The sequence below is a fragment of the Canis aureus genome, chromosome 19, assembly GCF_053574225.1.
Source record: "Canis aureus isolate CA01 chromosome 19, VMU_Caureus_v.1.0, whole genome shotgun sequence".
In the NCBI taxonomy this organism is placed as follows: Eukaryota; Metazoa; Chordata; class Mammalia; order Carnivora; family Canidae; genus Canis; species Canis aureus.
Window position 1 is genome coordinate 39,521,155 of NC_135629.1, and position 21,369 is coordinate 39,542,523.

The 21,369-nt window shown below is 41.3% G+C and overlaps 1 protein-coding gene across 15 annotated transcripts in view; it reads right to left on the bottom strand.

Moving 5' to 3' along the window:
• Positions 1–21,369, bottom strand: part of DOCK3 (dedicator of cytokinesis 3) — a 514,642-nt gene that overhangs the window by 176,602 nt on the left and 316,671 nt on the right. For all 15 annotated transcript variants that reach the window (XM_077858742.1, XM_077858737.1, XM_077858736.1 and 12 more), the window contains one exon: positions 13,107–13,191. In XM_077858742.1, coding sequence (XP_077714868.1) covers positions 13,107–13,191 — 85 coding nt within the window. The remainder of the gene's footprint in view (positions 1–13,106; positions 13,192–21,369) is intronic.

The following is a 21,369-nucleotide window of genomic DNA, read 5'->3' on the forward strand; positions in this document are numbered from 1 at the left end:
ACTGAGCAAAATGACTAGAAGGAAAACCTCAACTCAAAAGAAAGAATCAGAAACAGTCCTCTCTCACACAGAGTTACAAAATCTGGATTACAATTCAATGTCAGAAAGCCAATTCAGAAGCACTATTATACAGCTACTGGTGGCTCTAGAAAAAAGCATGAAGGACTCAAGAGACTTCATGACTGCAGAATTTAGATCCAATCAGGCAGAAATTAAAAATCAATTGAATGAGATGCAATCCAAACTAGAAGTCCTAATGACAAGGGTTAACGAGGTGGAAGAACGAGTGAGTGACATAGAAGACAAGTTGATGGCAAAGAGGGAAACTGAGGAAAAAAGAGACAGACAATTAAAAGACCATGAAGACAGATTAAGGGAAATAAACGTCAGCCTGAGGAAGAAAAGCCTACGTTTAATTGGGGTTCCCGAGGGCGCCGAAAGGGCCAGAGGGCTAGAATATGTATTTGAACAAATCATAGCTGAAAACTTTCCTAATCTGGGATGGGAAACAGGCATTAAGATCCAGGAAATAGAGAGATCCCCCGCTAAAATCAATAAAACCCGTTCAACACCTCGACATTTAATAGTGAAGCTTGCAAATTCCAAAGATAAAGAGAAGATCCTTAAAGCAGCAAGAGACAAGAAATCCCTGACTTTTATGGGGAGGAGTATTAGGGTAACAGCAGACCTCTCCACAGAGACCTGGCAGGCCAGAAAGGGCTGGCAGGATATATTCAGGGTCCTAAATGAGAAGAACATGCAACCAAGAATACTTTATCCAACAAGGCTCTCATTCAAAATGGAAGGAGAGATAAAGAGCTTCCAAGACAGGCAGGAACTGAAAGAATATGTGTGTGACCTCCAAACCAGCTCTGCAAGAAATTTTAAGGGGGACTCTTAAAATTCCCCTTTAAGAAGAAGTTCAGTGGAACAATCCACAAAAACAAGGACTGAATAGATATCATGATGACACTAAACTCATATCTTTCAATAGTAACTCTGAACGTGAACAGGCTTAATGACCCCATCAAAAGGCGCAGGGTTTCAGACTGGATAAAAAAAAAACCGTCTATTTGCTGTCTACAAGAGACTCATTTTAGACAGAAGGACACCTACAACCTGAAAATAAAAGGTTGGAGAACCATTAAACATTCGAATGGTCCTCAAAAGAAAGCAGGGGTAGCCATCCTTATATCAGATAAACAAAAATTTACCCCGAAGACTATAGTGAGAGATGAAGAGGGACACTATCTCATACTTAAAGGATCTATCCAACAAGAGGACTTAACAATCCTCAATATATATGCCCCGAACTTGGGAGCTGCCAAATATTTAAATCAATTAATAACCAAAGTGAAGAAATACTTAGATAATGATACACTTATACTTGGTGACTTCAATCTAGCTCTTTCTACCCTCGATAGGTCTGCTAAGCACAACATCTCCAAAGAAACGAGAGCTTTAAATGATACACTGGACCAGATGGATTTCACAGATATCTACAGAACTTTACATCCAAACTCAACTGAATACACATTCTTCTCAAGTGCCCATGGAACTTTCTCCAGAATAGACCACATATTGGGTCACAAATCGGGTCTGAACCGATACCAAAAGATTGGGATCATCCCCTGCATATTCTCCGACCATAATGCCTTGAAATTAGAACTAAATCACAACAAGAAGTTTGGAAGGACCTCAAACACATGGAGGTTAAGGACCATCCTGCTAAAAGATGAAAGGGTCAACCAGGAAATTAAGGAAGAATTAAAAAGATTCATGGAAACTTATGAGAATAAAGATACAGCCATTCAAAATCTTTGGAATGCAGCAAAAGCAGTCCTAAGGGGGAAATACATTGCAATACAAGCATCCATTCAAAAACTGGAAAGAACTCAAACACAAAAGCTAACCTTCCACATAAAGGAGCTAGAGAAAAAAGAGCAGATGGACCCTACACCCAGCAGAAGAAGAGAGTTAATTAAAATTCGAGCAGAACCCAACGAAATCGAGACCAGAAGAACTGTGGAACAGATCAACAGAACCAGGAGTTGGTTCTTTGAAAGAATTAATAAGATAGATAAACCATTAGCCAGCCTTATTAAAAAGAAGAGAGAGAAGACTCACATTAATAAAATCATGAAAGAGAAAGGAGAGGTCACTACCAACACCAAGGAAATACAAACGGTTTTAAAAACATATTATGAACAGCTATATGCCAATAACTTAGGTAATCTAGAAGAAATGGACGCATTCCTGGAAAGCCACAAACTACCAAAACTGGAACAGGAAGAAATAGAAAACCTGAACAGGCCAATAACCAGGGAGGAAATTGAAGCAGTCATCAAAAACCACCCAAGACACAAGAGTCCAGGGCCAGATGGCTTCCCTGGGGAATTCTATAAAACGTTTAAAGAGGAAATCATACCTATTCTACTAAAGCTGTTTGGAAAGATAGAAAGAGATGGAGTACTCCCAAATTCATTCTATGAGGCCAGCATCACCTTAATTCCAAAACCAGACAAAGACCCCACCAAAAAGGAGAATTACAGACCAATATCCCTGATGAATATGGATGCAAAAATTCTCAACAAGATACTAGCCAATTGGATCCAATAGTACATTAAGAAAATTATTCACCATCACCAAGTGGGATTTATCCCCGGGACACAAGGCTGGTTCAATACTCGTAAAACAATCAATGTGATTCATCATATCAGCAAGAGAAAAACCAAGAACCATATGATCTTCTCATTAGATGCAGAAAAAGCATTTGACAAAATACAGCATCCATTCCTGATCAAAACTCTTCAGAGTGGAGGGATAGAGGGAACGTTCCTCAACATCTTAAAAGCCATCTACGAAAAGCCCACAGCAAATATCATTCTCAATGGGGAAACACTGGGAGCCTTTCCCCTAAGATCAGGTACAAGACAGGGATGTCCACTCTCACCACTGCTATTCAACATAGTACTGGAAGTCCTAGCCTCAGCAATCAGACAACAAAAAGACATTAAAGGCATTCAAATTGGCAATGAAGTCAAACTCTCCCTCTTCACCGATGATATGATACTCTACGTAGAAAACCCAAAAGCCTCCACCCCAAGATTGCTAGAACTCATACAGCAATTTGGCAGCACGGCAGGATACAAAATCAGTGCCCAGAAATCAATGGCATTTCTATACACGAACAATGAGATGGAAGAAAGAGAAATTAAGGAGTCAATCCCATTTACAATTGTACCCAAAAGCATAAGATACCTAGGAATAAACCTAACCAAAGAGGTAAAGGATCTATACCCTAAAAACTATAGAACACTTCTGAAAGAAACTGAGGAAGACACAAAGAGATGGAAAAATATTCCACGCTCATGGATTGGCAGAATTAATATTGTGAAAATGTCAATGTTACCCAGGGAAATTTACACTTTTAATGCAATCCCTATCAAAATACCATGGACTTTCTTCAGAGAGTTAGAACAAATTATTTTAAGATTTGTGTGGAATCTGAAAAGACCCCGAATAGCCAGGGGAATTTTAAAAAAGAGAACCATGTCTGGGGGCATCACAATGCCATATTTCAGGTTGTACTACAAAGCTGTGGTCATCAAGACAGTGTGGTACTGGCACAAAAACAGCAGACACATAGATCAATGGAACAGAATAGAGAACCCAGAAGTGGACCCTGAACTTTATGGTCAACTAATATTCGATAAAGGAGGAAAGACTATCCATTGGAAGAAAGACAGTCTCTTCAATAAATGGTGCTGGGAAAATTGGACATCCACATGCAGAAGAATGAAACTAGACCACTCTCTTGCACCATACACAAAGATAAACTCAAAATGGATGAAAGATCTAAATGTGAGACAAGATTCCATCAAAATCCTAGAGAAGAACACAGGCAACACCATTTCTGAACTCGGCCACAGTAACTTCTTGCAAGATACATCCACGAAGGCAAAAGAAACAAAAGCAAAAATGAACTATTGGGACTTCATCAAGATAAGAAGCTTTTGCACAGCAAAGGATACAGTCAACAAAACTAAAAGACAACCTACAGAATGGGAGAAGACATTTGCAAATGACGTATCAGATAAAGGGCTAGTTTCCAAAATCTATAAAGAACTTATTTATCTCAACACCAAAGAAACAATCCAATCATGAAATGGGCAAAAGACATGAACAGAAATCTCACAGAGGAAGACATAGACATGGCCAACATGCACATGAGAAAATGCTCTGCATCACTTGCCATCAGGGAAATACAAATCAAAACCACAATGAGATACCACCTCACGCCAGTGAGAATGGGGGAAATTAACAAGGCAGGAAACCACAAATGTTGGAGTGGATGTGGAGAAAAGGGAACCCTCTTACACTGTTGGTGGGAATGTGAACTGGTGCAGCCACTCTGGAAAACTGTGTGGAGGTTCCTCAAAGAGTTAAAAATAGACCTGCCCTACGACCCAGCAATTGCACTCTTGGGGATTTACCCCAAAGATTCAGATGCAATGAAACGCCGGGACACATGCACCCCTATGTTTCTAGCAGGAATGTCAACAATAGCCAAACTGTGGAAGGAGCCTCGGTGTCCATCGAAAGATGAATGGATAAAGAAGATGTGGTTTATGTACAATGGAATATTACTCAGCCATTAGAAACGACAAATACCCACCATTCGCTTCAACGTGGACAGAACTGGAGGGTATTATGCTGAGTGAAGTCAGTCAATCAGAGAAGGACAAACAGTGTATTTTCTCCTTCATTTGGGGAATATAAATAATAGTGAAAGGGAATATAAGGGAAGGGAAAAGAAATGTGTGGGAAATATCAGAAAGGGAGACAGAACATAAAGACTCCTAACTATGGGAAACGAACTAGGGGTGGAGGAAGGGGAGGAGGGCGGGGGGTGGGGGTGAATGGGTGACGTGCACTGAGGGGGACACTTGATGGGATGAGCACTGGGTGTTATTCTGTATGTTGGTAAATTGAACACCAAAAAAATTAATTTATTAAAAAAATAAAAAAGTAATTAATGATAGGGCAGAATTAATTCTTGCCATTAAAAAAAAACCTGTTTTCCAAAAAAAAATATATATATATTTCTTGGCTCTTTCTGTAGTTCCTTTATTCCTGTCCTCAGCTCTCTTGTCTTTCTTTGTGAATTGATGTTTTCCCATAGTGGTATGCTTTGATTCCCTTCTCTTTATTTTGCATGTATCTACTGTAGGTTTTTGCTTTCTGGTTACATGAAGCTTACATAAAACATCTTATAACTGTAACAGCCTATTTAAGAGGATTACAACTCAACTTCAATTCCATACAAAATCTCTACCCTTTTACACAACCCCTCCCTCTTTACATTTTTTATGTTCCAATTTATATTTTTTTATATTATGTAACCATTAGCAAATTATATTAGCTACAGTTACTTTTTCATGTTTCAAATTTTTATTTAAATTCTAGTTAGTTACCATATAGTGTAATACTGGTTTCAGGAGTAGAATTTAGTGAACTGTAACTTACATACAACACCCAGTACTCATCACAACAAGTGCCCTCCTTAATATCCATCACTCATTTAGCCCATCCTCCACCTATCTCTCCTCCAGCAACCCTCAGTTTGTTCTCTATAGTTAAGCACCTCTTATGGTTTGCCTCCCTCTCTCTATTTTTCTTCCCTTATGTTCATCTGTTTTGTTTTCTTAAATTCCATATATCAGTGAAACCATTTGGTATATATAATATATATATAACCTCTTTTTATCCATTCATCAAAGGATATTCAGGTTCTTTCCATAATTTGGCTATTGTTGATAACACTGCTATAAACATCAGGGTGCATATGCCCCTTCAAATCAGTATTTTTGTATCTCCTGGGTAAATACCTAGTAGTGCAACTGCTGGGTCATAGAGTAGTTCTATTTTTAACCTTTGAGGAACCTCCATGCTATTTTGCAGAGTGGCTGCATCAATTTGCATTCCTACCAGCAGTATTCCCTTTCCTCCACATCCTAGCCAACACCTGTTTCCTGTGTTGATTTTAGACATTCTGATTGGTGTGAGGTGATATCTCACTGTAGTTTTGATTTCTATTTCCCTGATGATGAGTGATATTAAGCATCTAGATGTCTTCTTTGGAAAAGTGTCTATTCATGTTTTCTGCCCAATTCCTAACTGAATTATTTCTTTTTTGAGTGTTGAATTTGATACTTTTTTTTTTATAGATTGTGGATACTAACCCTTTATCAGATATGTCATTTGCAAATATCTTCTCTCATTCTGAAGGCTGCCTTTTACTTTTGTTGTTTCCTTCACCATGCAGAAGTTTTTATCTTGATAAGGCCTCAGCAGTTCATTTTTTCTTCTGTTTCCCTTGCCTCCAGAGATATGTCTAGTAAGGAGCTGCTATGGCTAGTGTCAAAGAGGTTTCTGCCTGTGTTCTCCTCTAGGGTTTTAGGTCTCACATTTAGGTCTTTGATCCATTTTGAATTTATTTTTGTGTATAGTGTAAGAAAGCAGTCTAGCTTCATTCTTCTGCATGTTGTTGTCCAGTTTTCCCAACATCATTTATTGAAGAGACTACCTTTTTTCCATTGGATATTCTTCCTGCTTTGTCAAAGATTAGTTGACCATATAGCTGTGGGTCCATTTGTAGGTTTTTTATTCTGTTCCATTGATCTATGTGCCTATTTTTGTGTTAGCTATAGTTATTTTAAATTTTTCTGTCCCTTAACCTTTTTTTTAAATTTATTTTTTATTGGTGTTCAATTTACCAACATACAGAATAACCCCCAGTGCCCGTCACCCATTCACTCCCACCCCCTGCCCTCCTCCCTTTCTACCACCCCTAGTTTGTTTCCCAGAGTTAGCAGTCTTTACGTTCTGTCTCCCTTTCTGATATTTCCCACACATTTCTTCTCCCTTCCCTTATATTCCCTTTCACTATTATTTATATTCCCCAAATGAATGAGAACATATAATGTTTGTCCTTCTCCGATTGACTTACTTCACTCAGCATAATACCCTCCAGTTCCATCCACGTTGAAGCAAATGGTGGGTATTTGTCATTTCTAATAGCTGAGTAATATTCCATTGTATACATAAACCACATCTTTTTTATCCACTCTTAACCTTTTTAAAAAAAGATTTTATTTATTTGTGAGAGACACAGAGCGAAAGGCAGAGACATAAGCAGAGGGAGAGGCAGGCTCCCCATGGGGAGCCCGATGCAGAACTCGATCTCAGGACCCTGGGATCATGACCTGAGCCAAAGGAAGACGCTCAACCACTGAGCCACCCAGGTGTCCCATGTCCCTTAATCTTTATACTAGAGTTATAAACCACCACACTACAGTATTGGAGTATTCTGAATTTGACTATATACTTACCTTTACCATTGTGTTTTATCTTTCCATCAGTTTTCATGCTACTAATTTGTTTTTTTGTTTTTTTTTTTTTCATTTCAGCTTAAAGAACTTGCAGCATTTCTTGTAAGGCAGATCTGGTAGTTTTGAACTCTCTCAGCTTTTGTCGGGGAAAATCCTTATATCTCCTTTATTTCTGGAAGGACAACTTTCCTGGGTAAAGTATTCTTGGCTAGCAGGACTTTTTTTCCTTTCAGCATTTTGAATATGTCATCCCACTCTCTCCTGGCCTGCAAGGTTTCTGTTAAGAAATATGCTCATAGCCTTATGGGGGTTTCCTTGTAAGTGACAAGCTTCTTTTTTCTTGTTGCTTTCATGATTCTTTGATTTTTAGACAGTTTTATTGTAATGCTTTGGAGAAGGATCTCTTTGAGGATTGAAATTGTTTGGAGACCTATGAATAATATCATGAACTTGGATGTCCAAATCTCTCCCCAGAAGCCACTATCACTTTAAATAAGCTTTCTGCCCCTTTCTCCTTCTCTTCTTTGGTACTCTAATAATGTGTAGATTAATTATCTTAATGGTGTCTTAAAAATCTCACAGGATTTCTTCAATCTTTTTTCTTTTTTCTCCTTCAACTTGATAATTTCAATTTACCTGTCTTTGAATTCACAGATTCTCCTGTTTGGTCCATTCTAATATTGAAGCTCTCTATTGAATTTTTCATTTTTTGTATCCTTCAGCTTCAAATTTTATTTGGTTATTTTTTATGTTTTCTTTTTGTTGAACTTTTCATTTTGTTCTTATTTACCTGATCTTGTTGAATTGTTTTTCTGTGAGAGATATAAGCTCTCTAAGCATCTTCAGAACAGTTATTTTGAATTATCAGGAAATTTGTTTATTTCCATTTCTTTAGGGTCATTGAAAGTTTAATGTGTTCCTCTGGTGGTATCATGTTTCTTTAATTATTCATGACTCCTCTACTATTGAATAATTATCTGTGCATGTGAAGAGCAGTCATTTCTTCCAGAACATATTTGGCTGACTTAGAAGTGAGGAAAGACCTTCACCAATGGGTGGGGGTATGCCAGGGAATGCTGTGACTTTGGGTCTAGTGGTGCAGGGTGCCATATCCATGTGGCAGCTCTGGGCCCAGGAATGTGTATCTCACTGGTTTAGGCCATGTGGGTCCACAACAGCAACAACCATGTGATCCTTGTGAAGAGCTGCAGAAAGTCCACAGTGTCTGCAATGATTGCTGGGGTCCTCAGTAGCTCTTCCAAGTCCAGCAGCTAGGAATATGAGCAGAGAGCAGTGGTGGCCAGAGGTAGTAGTGTGTATCCTCAGCTGCAAGTACCTGCAAAGTGTCAGGGGAAAGCTGAAGACACAGAGGTAAGGTAAGGGCTGGGACCAGCAGAAGAGGCTGATGCCAATTGCACATGCATTAGCAACTGCAGGGGCCCTGGTTGTTGGCATGCATTTGTGCAGCTCTAGAGGCAGTGAAGACTGGGACAGGAGTTGGGTTGGCAGTATGCAGATACATACTTGCAGGGGCTAGCTTTAGGTGAGCCCAGTGATGCAGGCCATTGACAAATGTCAAGGGCAGATATGGGCCCATAAGCGGCTGTGGGGGGCCTTGGCTGCTGTATACACTTCTCTGTCTACAGGAGTTCACCATGGGAGCATGCACAACAATGGAGGCCAGTGATGGAAGTCAGGCCAGCAGTGTGCAGGTATACAGTTGCATGGGCTAGGCATGAACATATACATAACTGTGAGTGTCAGCCTTGGGAGTCTAGGCTGGCATATTACATATTCATAGCCACAGAGGCTACAGCTGGCTGCTGCATATTTCATGCCCCAGCAAGGGGTAGGGAGAGAGCATGAGATGGTCAGGGGGTTGGCATCTGTGAATGCAAAGTCCTATGGAGTGAAAAACTTGGTAAAAAAAAAATCTGCAGGGGTTCTGTGGCAGCTTTGCTGGCCATTGGTTTCTTCAAAGGTGAGAGATGCTGGGGTCCTCTGTGAGCAGTCTGCTGGGATCCATGACGAGGTCCTCAGGGATGAAAGCTGAGGGAGTTTGCAGCATCTATAAGGATTGTTGAAGTCCAGCATTAAAGGATGCTGGGATCCTATGTAGAGCAGCCCAGTTGGAACCATGGTCACTCTCGCTGTATGGCTGACATGGGTAGCCCCTACCCTTTTCCTTGGTCCTACCTATCTCTAGATGTATCAACTTTGCCAGTCTCTAGGTGGGGTAAAACTAAAGTGGGTCTTTGTACAGTGGCCTAAAGGGCTGGGAAGCTGGTAGCTCAAGGACTCAAGGAGAACTCCTTTAGGACAGGGAGTTCTTTCTTTTCTTTTCTTTTTCTTAAGATTTTTCTTTTATTTATTTATTCATAAGAGACACAGAGCGACAGAGAGACAGAGACACAGGCAGAGGGAGAAGCAGGCTCCCTACGAGGAGCCTGATGTGGGACTTGATCCCATGACTCCAGGATCACACTCCAGGCCAAAGGCAGACGCTCAACCGCTGAGCCACCCAGGCATCCCTAGGCCAGGGAGTTCTTTCTTGGTGCTGAGCAGTACCAGTTTGGGGTATGGAATGATGCAGGAAAATGAAATTGTTCTTCTTACCCTTTTTTATGGTTATTCTAAGGTTTTGCTCTACTGTATTACTGAAGCTTCTTAAGTGAAAGCTTTCTCCTGAGCTCTCCCAGAGCTATTTTTCATTTGTGCTGAATTACTGATCTTCATGGGGAGCAGAGGATGGAAAACTCCTACTCCACCATCTTGGTGATATCACCACCCTGGAAAAGTTTTTAATAAGATTTCTTTGGGAATTTTCTTTCTTTTTCTCTGTTTTCTCTTCTGAAACTCCATTATCTGGATATTGGACCTCTTGGACCAAACCTCTAACATTTCTCTCCTATTGCTAACTTTTTGTTGCTGTCATCCTATTTTCTAATCTTTATGTCGAGTTTATCCCAGTTATCTCATTTGTAATTTTTTAGAGCTTCTTCAATTGCTTCTTCGATTGCTCCAGTTTCCTGGTTGTTTCCTCATTTCTCTTTGCAGACAGCAATCACCATATTCTTCTACTGACTTGTCTGTTTCTTCCAAGTTCTTTTCACATATATTTGTTCTGGTCTCTAACTTTTATGTGGGAGGTTTGCTTCAATGTTTATTGATGCTTGGCTGTCTGGAAGTGCTATGTAGGATCTGCTAACGCTGGGTCTCACTGTATGGAGATCTAACGAAGGGAGTGGTCAACTCCTTCAACAGCTTTAAATACCACATATACTCTGATGACTGAAACTGTTATATCTGAACTTCACTTCTGAGGTCCAGACTTTCACCATCTCAGTTTGGCAGTTTAAAAGTCATCTCAAACTTGAAAGGAAAAACCAAACCAATACACTGATTCCCACTGCTATATTCCCAAACCTGCTTCTCCCACAATATTTCCTATTCCACTTTTTAAGATCAAAGTCGGGAAGATCAAAACATGAGAGTCATTCTTCTCTGACCTTTCTCTTTTTGTACACACATACCAAATCAATCTATTAACAACTCCAAATGGATTTATCTCCAACACACATTCAGAATCCAACAATTTCTTATTATCTTCTTTGCTCCAACTCTAGCCTAAATACTGAAAATTAAAATATTTTTGTTTGAATGACTGCTCCCTGCTTCCATTCTTGCCCCACTCCAGTCCTTCTGCATACATCTGCTGGAGGGAGCCATTTAAAACATAAGCCAGATCATGTAATTCCTCGGCTCAAATGCCTTCACAGACTTTTGTCACACTTAGAATAAAATGCAAAATTCTCACCAAAGTATCTTCTAAGCTACTACTGTGAGGGAAGTTCTTAGCCTCAAACTCTCTCTTCACTTTCCACATCTAATTGATCAAGTTGATTTTTTACTAACACCTACATTCTCTATTGCATTTCTTTTTCATTTCTGTTGCTAGCTAGTCATTATTTATGGCCCAAATCATTTTTATGGTGTCCTTCCTCCCTGATTCCAGTCTTCTGCATCTTATATTCTCTATAGACAGAGACAGCATTAAAACTCATATCCAGGGGTGCTGGGGTGGTTTCAGTCAGTTATGTGTCCAACTCTTGATTCAGTTCAGGTCGTGATCTCAGGGTTGTGAGATCAAGCCCTGCCTTAGACTCCATGCTGGGCATGGAGCCTGCTTGAGATTCTCTCTCTCTCTCTTAAAAAATAAAATATAAAACTCATATCCCAAAAAAAAAAAAAAAACTCATATCCAATCACGTTACTCCCTTGGTTACATCAGACTACTGAGCAGAGTGTACTTTGGGGCTTACAACACTCTTCATGATCTGACCCTTGGCTCCTTCTGCATCTTACTATCCCAATCACTAACACATACTTATATGCCAAAGTTACCATATATCATATAGTTCCCAGGAACTACCACTTCCCTATGCTGTGTGCCATCTGGGAACAGCTCTCCTTTTTTGTCTTCTGGGTTAACCCCTGTCCATGCCTCAAGATTCACCTTCTGTATTACTGCTGCTGGAGCTTTCACTGATTTTTCCCAGCCCTAAGTAATCAGTCACTCCTTCTAACAACATCAGTGTATATGCAACACATATATGGCTACTGTTTGTTTGTGGTCTATTTGATCCCACTAGAATAGTTTCTAAGCATGAGGACCAATTATAGACTTCATGGGCAATCATCAGAAGGAACTGCCAATTCCCTAAAACTGAGTGTAAACTTTACATGTAAAACCATACTTGGGTTGTCCTGGGAAGAAATTCTATCTGATCTTCATGACCCAGAAAGGGTTAAGAACCAATACTGCAGATGGTGATATTCTTGAGGAAAGGGATAAGTCTTGTTCATTTTTAATCTCTACATCCCATTTTATCACATTGAACAGAGCATAATTAAGGCAACTATACACAAATGCTTTTGTACACTAGCAAATACACATAAAGCAATTGATAGGTTACTTGTATATTATTTAGGCAAATTTCCAAAGATTCTCAAACAGGCAACATCATATCCTCAAAGTTCCCCATAAAAAATTACATTTATAATTCTTTCTAAAACCTATAATTCTCACCAGTAGATACTTCTCAAATACATAACTCCTCAAAGGTTTTACTCAGTCCCTTAGTCTAAGCATAATAGTTGCCAAAAGTTTCTGATGTTTGTTTTACCTTAAAAGTTTTTACCTTTCTTTTAGCTACTTCTCATTCAGCCTGTAAAATATAATCTTGATCGTCAATTAACTCAATACATTTTAATAATAGCCAACAGACAGCTAAGGATGTATCAGGTCTGTCTCACTTAGAAATATTGGTACCTTATTTATAGGTTTAATCATTACATTAACCAATAAATTGGCTCTTTATAGCTTCAACTACCTTCTATTTTTAAGAAGTGGGGAGAGACAGAATTTTGGTAACTTCTACAGGCTGAAGGAACTCCATTCACCAGAAAAACAAACAAATAAATGACCCCTGGATATTATGGTACAGCATTACACAGTAATGCCATTTAGAAAACTAAGGTGGTATGTTGTGTCATAATAAGGAAGACCCCTTACCTACAGTGGGACGGACAAAGGAACAACTTTAGCAATACTGTTTCATAGTATAACTAGGGATGAAAAAGGAGGAAAAAAATGATAAAAAAAAAAAACGAGGTGTACAGGAACATGCATACTCTGCGTAGATTTCTTACCATTTTATAGAGATCTGAGACACTAATCTGGTCTGAATCCACTACTTCAAAGTCCTTTCGAGGCACCAAATCCAGGCCCAAATGTCTAGTAAAAAGAAAGAACACACTCAGCATGCCATGTCCTCAGATTACTCATCTTTCTTTATGTAACTGGAAGCTCATAATTGCCATGACCTTGTGGATAGAGATTAAGACACTACCCCAACAGGGACATGCTTTTATCCAGTAATACCTAATTGTGCTCACCTAAGGTAAATAAATGGGGCTGGAGATTTTAAGACTGACAATTTTAATCACCAAGAAGTTTCGTCTTGTGATGGTAAAAAGAATCCATTCAGTATCATGTCTATAAGAGAGTGCTTGAGTTCGTTAAGGATATATTTTCTATAAATCATTAATAAGTCGTGTTTTTTCTCTTCCTCCCAATCCTACAAGTATGTTCAAGACTCAGTCAAGCATTACTTTCATTAGGATGAAAAAATTATTCAGGGTCTAAGCAGATTTGTAATTCAACACATAAAAAATTGCCTCCAAAAGATACTGAACCCAAAGAAAGGTATGTTTGAGTTTTTATCTCATTTTCAATTTAACTGATACTGACACTGGTTATAGTACAGACCTTAGCACATATTAGCCAATACCTTAAGAAACTTTATATGAAACTGTAGCCAAGGAGTATTACTCCTAAAAAAAATACCCCATATTTGGAATTTCTGGTATAATTTGGGGAGGCAAGAATAAGAGATGGTGATTAGTGACTAACTAGGGCAGGCAGTTTGAGGCAGTGTAAATAACTCAAGACAGTCAGACTCCTGGGTTCAAATATGGTACATAATTTATGTTCAGTAAATGTTTTAGCTCTTTTCTCACTCTCTAAACCTGGAGTCAAATGGAGCTATGGGGCTGTGGACTCCAAAATTGCTTACAACAGTATGTATGTGTGTTCATGTATGATTTTTTTTGAGGAGAGGATCTATAACTCTCATCAGGGTTTCAGAGCTTCTTGGTGACCTTACTATACACTCGAACACTAGGGTTATAAATTACTGCATCTGGCAAAAGTATCCCATAGACAATGAAAGAAGTATATATATTTTTCTCTTCAACTAGACTATGAACTACTTTTAGAAAATGCTAGCAAAACTAATTCTGTAGTCTCTTTCTGTGGATAAAACTACCATTATTTAAAATAAAACCGAAGATGGCGGAAGAGTAGGGTCCCCAAGTTGCCTGTCCCCACCAAATTACCTAGATAACTTTCAAATCATCCTGAAAACCTACGAATTCGGCCTGAGATTTAAAGAGAGAACAGCTGGAATGCTACAGTGAGAAGAGTTCATGCTTCTTCTTCTTCTTCTTCTTTTTTTTTTTTTTGAGTTCATGCTTCTATCAAGGTAGGAAGACGGGGGTGGGGGGGGTGGGGGGGTGGGAATAAAGAAATAAAAAGCAACCAAGGGGTAGGGGCTCCGGGAGGGGCCGGGCTAAGGCCGCAGGGTGAGTGCCCCCAGGACAGGAAAGCCCCATCCCGGAGAAGCAGGAGCTTCACCAATCTTTCCAGAAAGAAAGGTGCTCGCAGGGAGTTGAAGCAGGATCCCAGGAGGGGTGGGGATGTCCTCAGGCTCTAACAGAGGACCTGCACCCCGGGGGTGGGGGGAGTGCACCACATACCGCAGCCAAGCTCCCTAAAGGGCTGGAGCACTTGCCCGGGGGACCCGGGAGCAGCTCCGGCTGTGGCTCAGGCAGAGGGGGCTGTGCGCCCCGGCGAGCACGATTCCATCAGCGCAGGTCCCGGAGCCCAGGGCGCCGGGGGACATAGCCCATATCCGGCGCTCCCCCCGGGACAGGCAGAGGCCTGAGGGCCCAGGACAGCCAGGATGCTCCTGCCACCGGGCGGCCCGGAGCTGTGCAGATCAGCAGCCTCCACCCCCGGAGGATCCAGGCCCCTGCGGACTGGGAGCTGCGGTAGTTACTGCGGGAGCTGACTCTAAGGCTGGAGAGCTGGCCGCAGCCACTGTTGTTCCTCCTGAGGCCTCACAGGATAAACAACCCCCACTGAGCCTCACAGTGGCCTCACAGGATAAACAGGCACCAGGCAAGGGGCTGAGCAGCTACCCCAGGTGCTCACACCTGAGAATCAGCACAGCAGGCCCCTCCCCCAGAAGACCAGCTAGACGGACAGGGGGAAAGTGAGTTATTGACCAAGCAGCACTGGAAAGTTCCAGGGGAAGTCGAGGGATTTACAGTACATAGAATCAGAGGATACTCCCCCTTGTTTTTTGTTTTGTTTGCTTCCCCCCCCCCTTTTATTTTCTTCTTTTTTCTTTTCTTTTTTCTCTTCTTTTTCTCCTTTTTCCAGTACAAATTTTTTTTTGGCCACTCTGCACTGAGCAAAATGACTAGAAGGAAAAACTCACCTCAAAAGAAAGAATCAGAAACAGTCCTCTCTCTCACAGAGTCAAAAAATTTGAATTATAATTCAATGTCAGAAAGCCAATTGAGAAGCACAATTGTAAAGCTACTAGTGGCTCTAGAAAAAAGCATAAAGGGGAGGAGGAGCAAGATGGCGGAAGAGTAGGGTCTCCAAATCACCTGTCTCCACCAAACTACCTAGAAAACCTTCAAATTATCCTGAAAATCTATGAATTCGGCCTGAGATTTAAAGAGAGACCAGCTGGAATGCTACAGCGAGAAGAGTTCGCGCATCTATCAAGGTAGGAAGACGGGGAAAAAGAAATAAAGGAACAAAAGGCCTCCAAGGGGGAGGGGCCCCGCGAGGAGCCGGGCTGAGGCCGGGGCGAGTGTCCCCAGGACAGGAGAGCCCCGTCCCGGAGACGCAGGAGCTGCACCGACCTTCCCGGGGGAAAGGGGCTCGCAGGGAGTTGGAGCAGGACCCAGGAGGGCGGGGATGCCCTCGGGCTCCCGGGGACAGTAACAGCAACTGCGCACCCAGGAGAGTGCGCCGAGCTCCCTAAGGGCTGCAGCGCGCACGGCGGGACCCGGCGGGACACGGAGCAGCTGAAGGGGCTCGGGCGGCGGCTCCGCGGAGGGGGCTGCGCGGCCCCGGGAGCAGCTCGGAGGGGCTCGGGCAGAGGAAGAGGCTCCGTGCGGAGGGGGCTGCGCGGTTCCAGGAGCAGCTCGGAGGGGCTCGGGCGGCAGCTCCGCGGAGGGGGCTGCGCGGCCCGGGAGCGCAAATCCAGCAGCGCAGGCGCCGGGACACAGCCCAGGATCCCGCCTCCCCCGGGACAGGCAGAGGCCGGGAGGCCCAGGACAGCGAGGACGCTCCTGCCCAGAGCTGAGCAGATCAGCGGCCCCGCCCCGGAGCATCCAGGCCCTGCAGACTGAGTTCCTGCCGGAGCTGAATCCAGGTTTCCAGAGCTGCCCCGCCACTGGGGCTGTTCCTCCTGCGGCCTCACGGGGTAAACAACCCCCACTGAGCCCTGCACCAGGCAGGGGCACAGCAGCTCCCCCAACTGCTAACACCTGAAAATCAGCACAACAGGCCCCTCCCCCAGAACACGAGCTAGACGGACAACTTCCAGGAGAAGCCAAGGGACTTAAAGAACACAGAATCAGAAGAACCTCCCCGGTGGTTCTTTTTTTGTTTGTTTGTTTTTGTTTTTGTTTTGTTTTGCTTTTTGATTTGTTTCCTTCCCCCACCCCCTTTTTTTTCTCCTTTCTTTTTCTTTCTCTTTTTCTTCTTTTTTTTTCTTTTTTTTTCTTTTTCTTCCCTTTTTTTTTCTCTTTCTCTTTTCTTTCCTTCTTTCTCTCCTCTCTTTTTCTCTTTTTCCCAATACAACTTGCTTTTGGCCACTCTGCACTGAGCAAAATGACTAGAAGGAAAACCTCACCTCAAAAGAAAGAATCAGAAACAGTCCTCTCTCACACAGAGTTACAAAATCTGGATTACAATTCAATGTCAGAAAGCCAATTCAGAAGCACTATTATACAGCTACTGGTGGCTCTAGAAAAAAGTATAAAGGACTCAAGAGACTTCATGACTGCAGAATTTAGAGCTAATCAGGCAGAAATTAAAAATCAATTGAATGAGATGCAATCCAAACTAGAAGTCCTAACGACGAGGGTTAACGAGGTGGAAGAACGAGTGAGTGACCTAGAAGACAAGTTGATAGCAAAGAGGGAAACTGAGGAAAAAAGAGACAAACAATTAAAAGACCATGAAGATAGATTAAGGGAAATAAACGACAGCCTGAGGAAGAAAAACCTACGTTTAATTGGGGTTCCCGAGGGCGCCGAAAGGGACAGAGGGCCAGAATATGTATTTGAACAAATTCTAGCTGAAAACTTTCCTAATCTGGGAAGGGAAACAGGCATTCAGATCCAGGAAATAGAGAGATCCCCCCCTAAAATCAATAAAAACCGTTCAACACCTCGACATTTAATTGTGAAGCTTGCAAATTCCAAAGATAAAGAGAAGATCCTTAAAGCAGCAAGAGACAAGAAATCCCTGACTTTTATGGGGAGGAGTATTAGGGTAACAGCAGACCTCTCCACAGAGACCTGGCAGGCCAGAAAGGGCTGGCAGGATATATTCAGGGTCCTAAAGGAGAAGAACATGCAACCAAGAATACTTTATCCAGCAAGGCTCTCATTCAAAATGGAAGGAGAGATAAAGAGCTTCCAAGACAGGCAGCAACTAAAAGAATATGTGACCTCCAAACCAGCTCTGCAAGAAATTTTAAGGGGGCCTCTTAAAATTCCCCTTTAAGAAGAAGTTCAGTGGAACAGTCCACAAAAACAAAGACTGAATAGATATCATGATGACACTAAACTCATATCTCTCAATAGTAACTCTGAATGTGAACGGGCTTCATGACCCCATCAAAAGGCGCAGGGTTTCAGACTGGATAAAAAAGCAGGACCCATCTATTTGCTGTCTACAAGAGACTCATTTTAGACAGAAGGACACCTACAGCCTGAAAATAAAAGGTTGGAGAACCATTTACCATTCGAATGGTCCTCAAAAGAAAGCAGGGGTAGCCATCCTTATATCAGATAAACTAAAATTTACCCCAAAGACTGTAGTGAGAGATGAAGAGGGACACTATATCATACTTAAAGGATCTATTCAACAAGAGGACTTAACAATCCTCAATATATATGCTCCGAATGTGGGAGCTGCCAAATATATAAATCAATTATTAACCAAAGTGAAGAAATACTTAGATAATAATACACTTATACTTGGTGACTTCAATCTAGCTCTTTCTATACTCGATAGGTCTTCTAAGCACAACATCTCCAAAGAAACGAGAGCTTTAAATGATACACTGGACCAGATGGATTTCACAGATATCTACAGAACTTTACATCCAAACTCAACTGAATACACATTCTTCTCAAGCGCACATGGAACTTTCTCCAGAATAGACCACATATTGGGTCACAAATCGGGTCTGAACCGATACCAAAAGATTGGGATTGTCCCTTGCATATTCTCGGACCATAATGCCTTGAAATTAGAACTAAATCACAACAAGAAGTTTGGAAGGACCTCAAACACATGGAGGTTAAGGACCATCCTGCTAAAAGATAAAAGGGTCAACCAGGAAATTAAGGAAGAATTAAAAAGATTCATGGAAACTAATGAGAATGAAGATACAACCGTTCAAAATCTTTGGGATGCAGCAAAAGCAGTCCTAAGGGGGAAATACATCGCAATACAAGCATCCATTCAAAAACTGGAAAGAACTCAAATACAAAAGCTAACCTTACACATAAAGGAGCTAGAGAAAAAACAGCAAATAGATCCTACACCCAAGAGAAGAAGGGAGCTAATAAAGATTCGAGCAGAACTCAACGAAATCGAGACCAGAAGAACTGTGGAACAGATCAACAAAACCAGGAGTTGGTTCTTTGAAAGAATTAATAAGATAGATAAACCATTAGCCAGCCTTATTAAAAAGAAGAGAGAGAAGACTCAAATTAATAAAATCATGAATGAGAAAGGAGAGATCACCACCAACACCAAGGAAATACAAACGATTTTAAAAACATATTATGAACAGCTATACGCCAATAAATTAGGCAATCTAGAAGAAATGGACGCATTCCTGGAAAGCCACAAACTACCAAAACTGGAACAGGAAGAAATAGAAAACCTGAACAGGCCAATAACCAGGGAGGAAATTGAAGCAGTCATCAAAAACCTCCCAAGACACAAGAGTCCAGGGCCAGATGGCTTCCCAGGAGAATTTTATCAAACGTTTAAAGAAGAAATCATACCTATTCTCCTAAAGCTGTTTGGAAAGATAGAAAGAGATGGAGTACTTCCAAATTCGTTCTATGAGGCCAGCATCACCTTAATTCCAAAGCCAGACAAAGACCCCGCCAAAAAGGAGAATTACAGACCAATATCCCCGATGAACATGGAAGCAAAAATTCTCAACAAGATACTGGCCAATAGGATCCAACAGTACATTAAGAAAATTATTCACCATGACCAAGTAGGATTTATCCCTGGGACACAAGGCTGGTTCAACACCCGTAAAACAATCAATGTGATTCATCATATCAGCAAGAGAAAAACCAAGAACCATATGATCCTCTCATTGGATGCAGAGAAAGCATTTGACAAAATACAGCATCCATTCCTGATCAAAACTCTTCAGAGTGTAGGGATAGAGGGAACATTCCTCGACATCTTAAAAGCCATCTATGAAAAGCCCACAGCAAATATCATTCTCAATGGGGAAGCACTGGGAGCCTTTCCCCTAAGATCAGGAACAAGACAGGGATGTCCACTCTCACCACTGCTGTTCAACATAGTACTGGAAGTCCTAGCCTCAGCAATCAGACAACAAAAAGACATTAAAGGCATTCAAATTGGCAAAGAAGAAGTCAAACTCTCCCTCTTCGCCGATGACATGATACTCTACATAGAAAACCCAAAAGTCTCCACCCCAAGATTGCTAGAACTCATACAGCAATTCGGTAGCGTGGCAGGATACAAAATCAATGCCCAGAAGTCAGTGGCATTTCTATACACTAACAATGAGACTGAAGAAAGAGAAATTAAGGAGTCAATCCCATTTACAATTGCACCCAAAAGCATAAGATACCTAGGAATAAACCTCACCAAAGATGTAAAGGATCTATACCCTCAAAACTATAGAACACTTCTGAAAGAAATTGAGGAAGACACAAAGAGATGGAAAAATATTCCATGCTCATGGATTGGCAGAATTAATATTGTGAAAATGTCAATGTTACCCAGGGCAATATACACGTTTAATGCAATCCCTATCAAAATACCATGGACTTTCTTCAGAGAGTTAGAACAAATTATTTTAAGATTTGTGTGGAATCAGAAAAGACCCCGAATAGCCAGGGGAATTTTAAAAAAGAAAACCATATCTGGGGGCATCACAATGCCAGATTTCAGGTTGTACTACAAAGCTGTGGTCATCAAGACAGTGTGGTACTGGCACAAAAACAGACACATAGATCAGTGGAACAGAATAGAGAATCCAGAAGTGGACCCTGAACTTTATGGGCAACTAATATTCGATAAAGGAGGAAAGACTATCCATTGGAAGAAAGACAGTCTCTTCAATAAATGGTGCTGGGAAAATTGGACATCCACATGCAGAAGAATGAAACTAGACCACTCTCTTTCACCATACACAAAGATAAACTCAAAATGGATGAAAGATCTAAATGTGAGACAAGATTCCATCAAAATCCTAGAGAAGAACACAGGCAACACCCTTTTTGAACTCGGCCATAGTAACTTCTTGCAAGATACATCCACGAAGGCAAAAGAAACAAAAGCAAAAATGAACTATTGGGACTTCATCAAGATAAGAAGCTTTTGCACAGCAAAGGATACAGTCAACAAAACTCAAAGACAACCTACAGAATGGGAGAAGATATTTGCAAATGACATATCAGATAAAGGGCTAGTTTCCAAGATCTATAAAGAACTTATTAAACTCAACACCAAAGAAACAAACAATCCAATCATGAAATGGGCAAAAGACATGAACAGAAACCTCACAGAGGAAGACATAGACATGGCCAACATGCATATGAGAAAATGCTCTGCATCACTTGCCATCAGGGAAATACAAATCAAAACTACAATGAGATACCACCTCACACCAGTGAGAATGGGGAAAATTAACAAGGCAGGAAACAACAAATGTTGGAGAGGATGCGGAGAAAAGGGAACCCTCTTACACTGTTGGTGGGAATGTGAACTGGTGCAGCCACTCTGGAAAACTGTGTGGAGGTTCCTCAAACA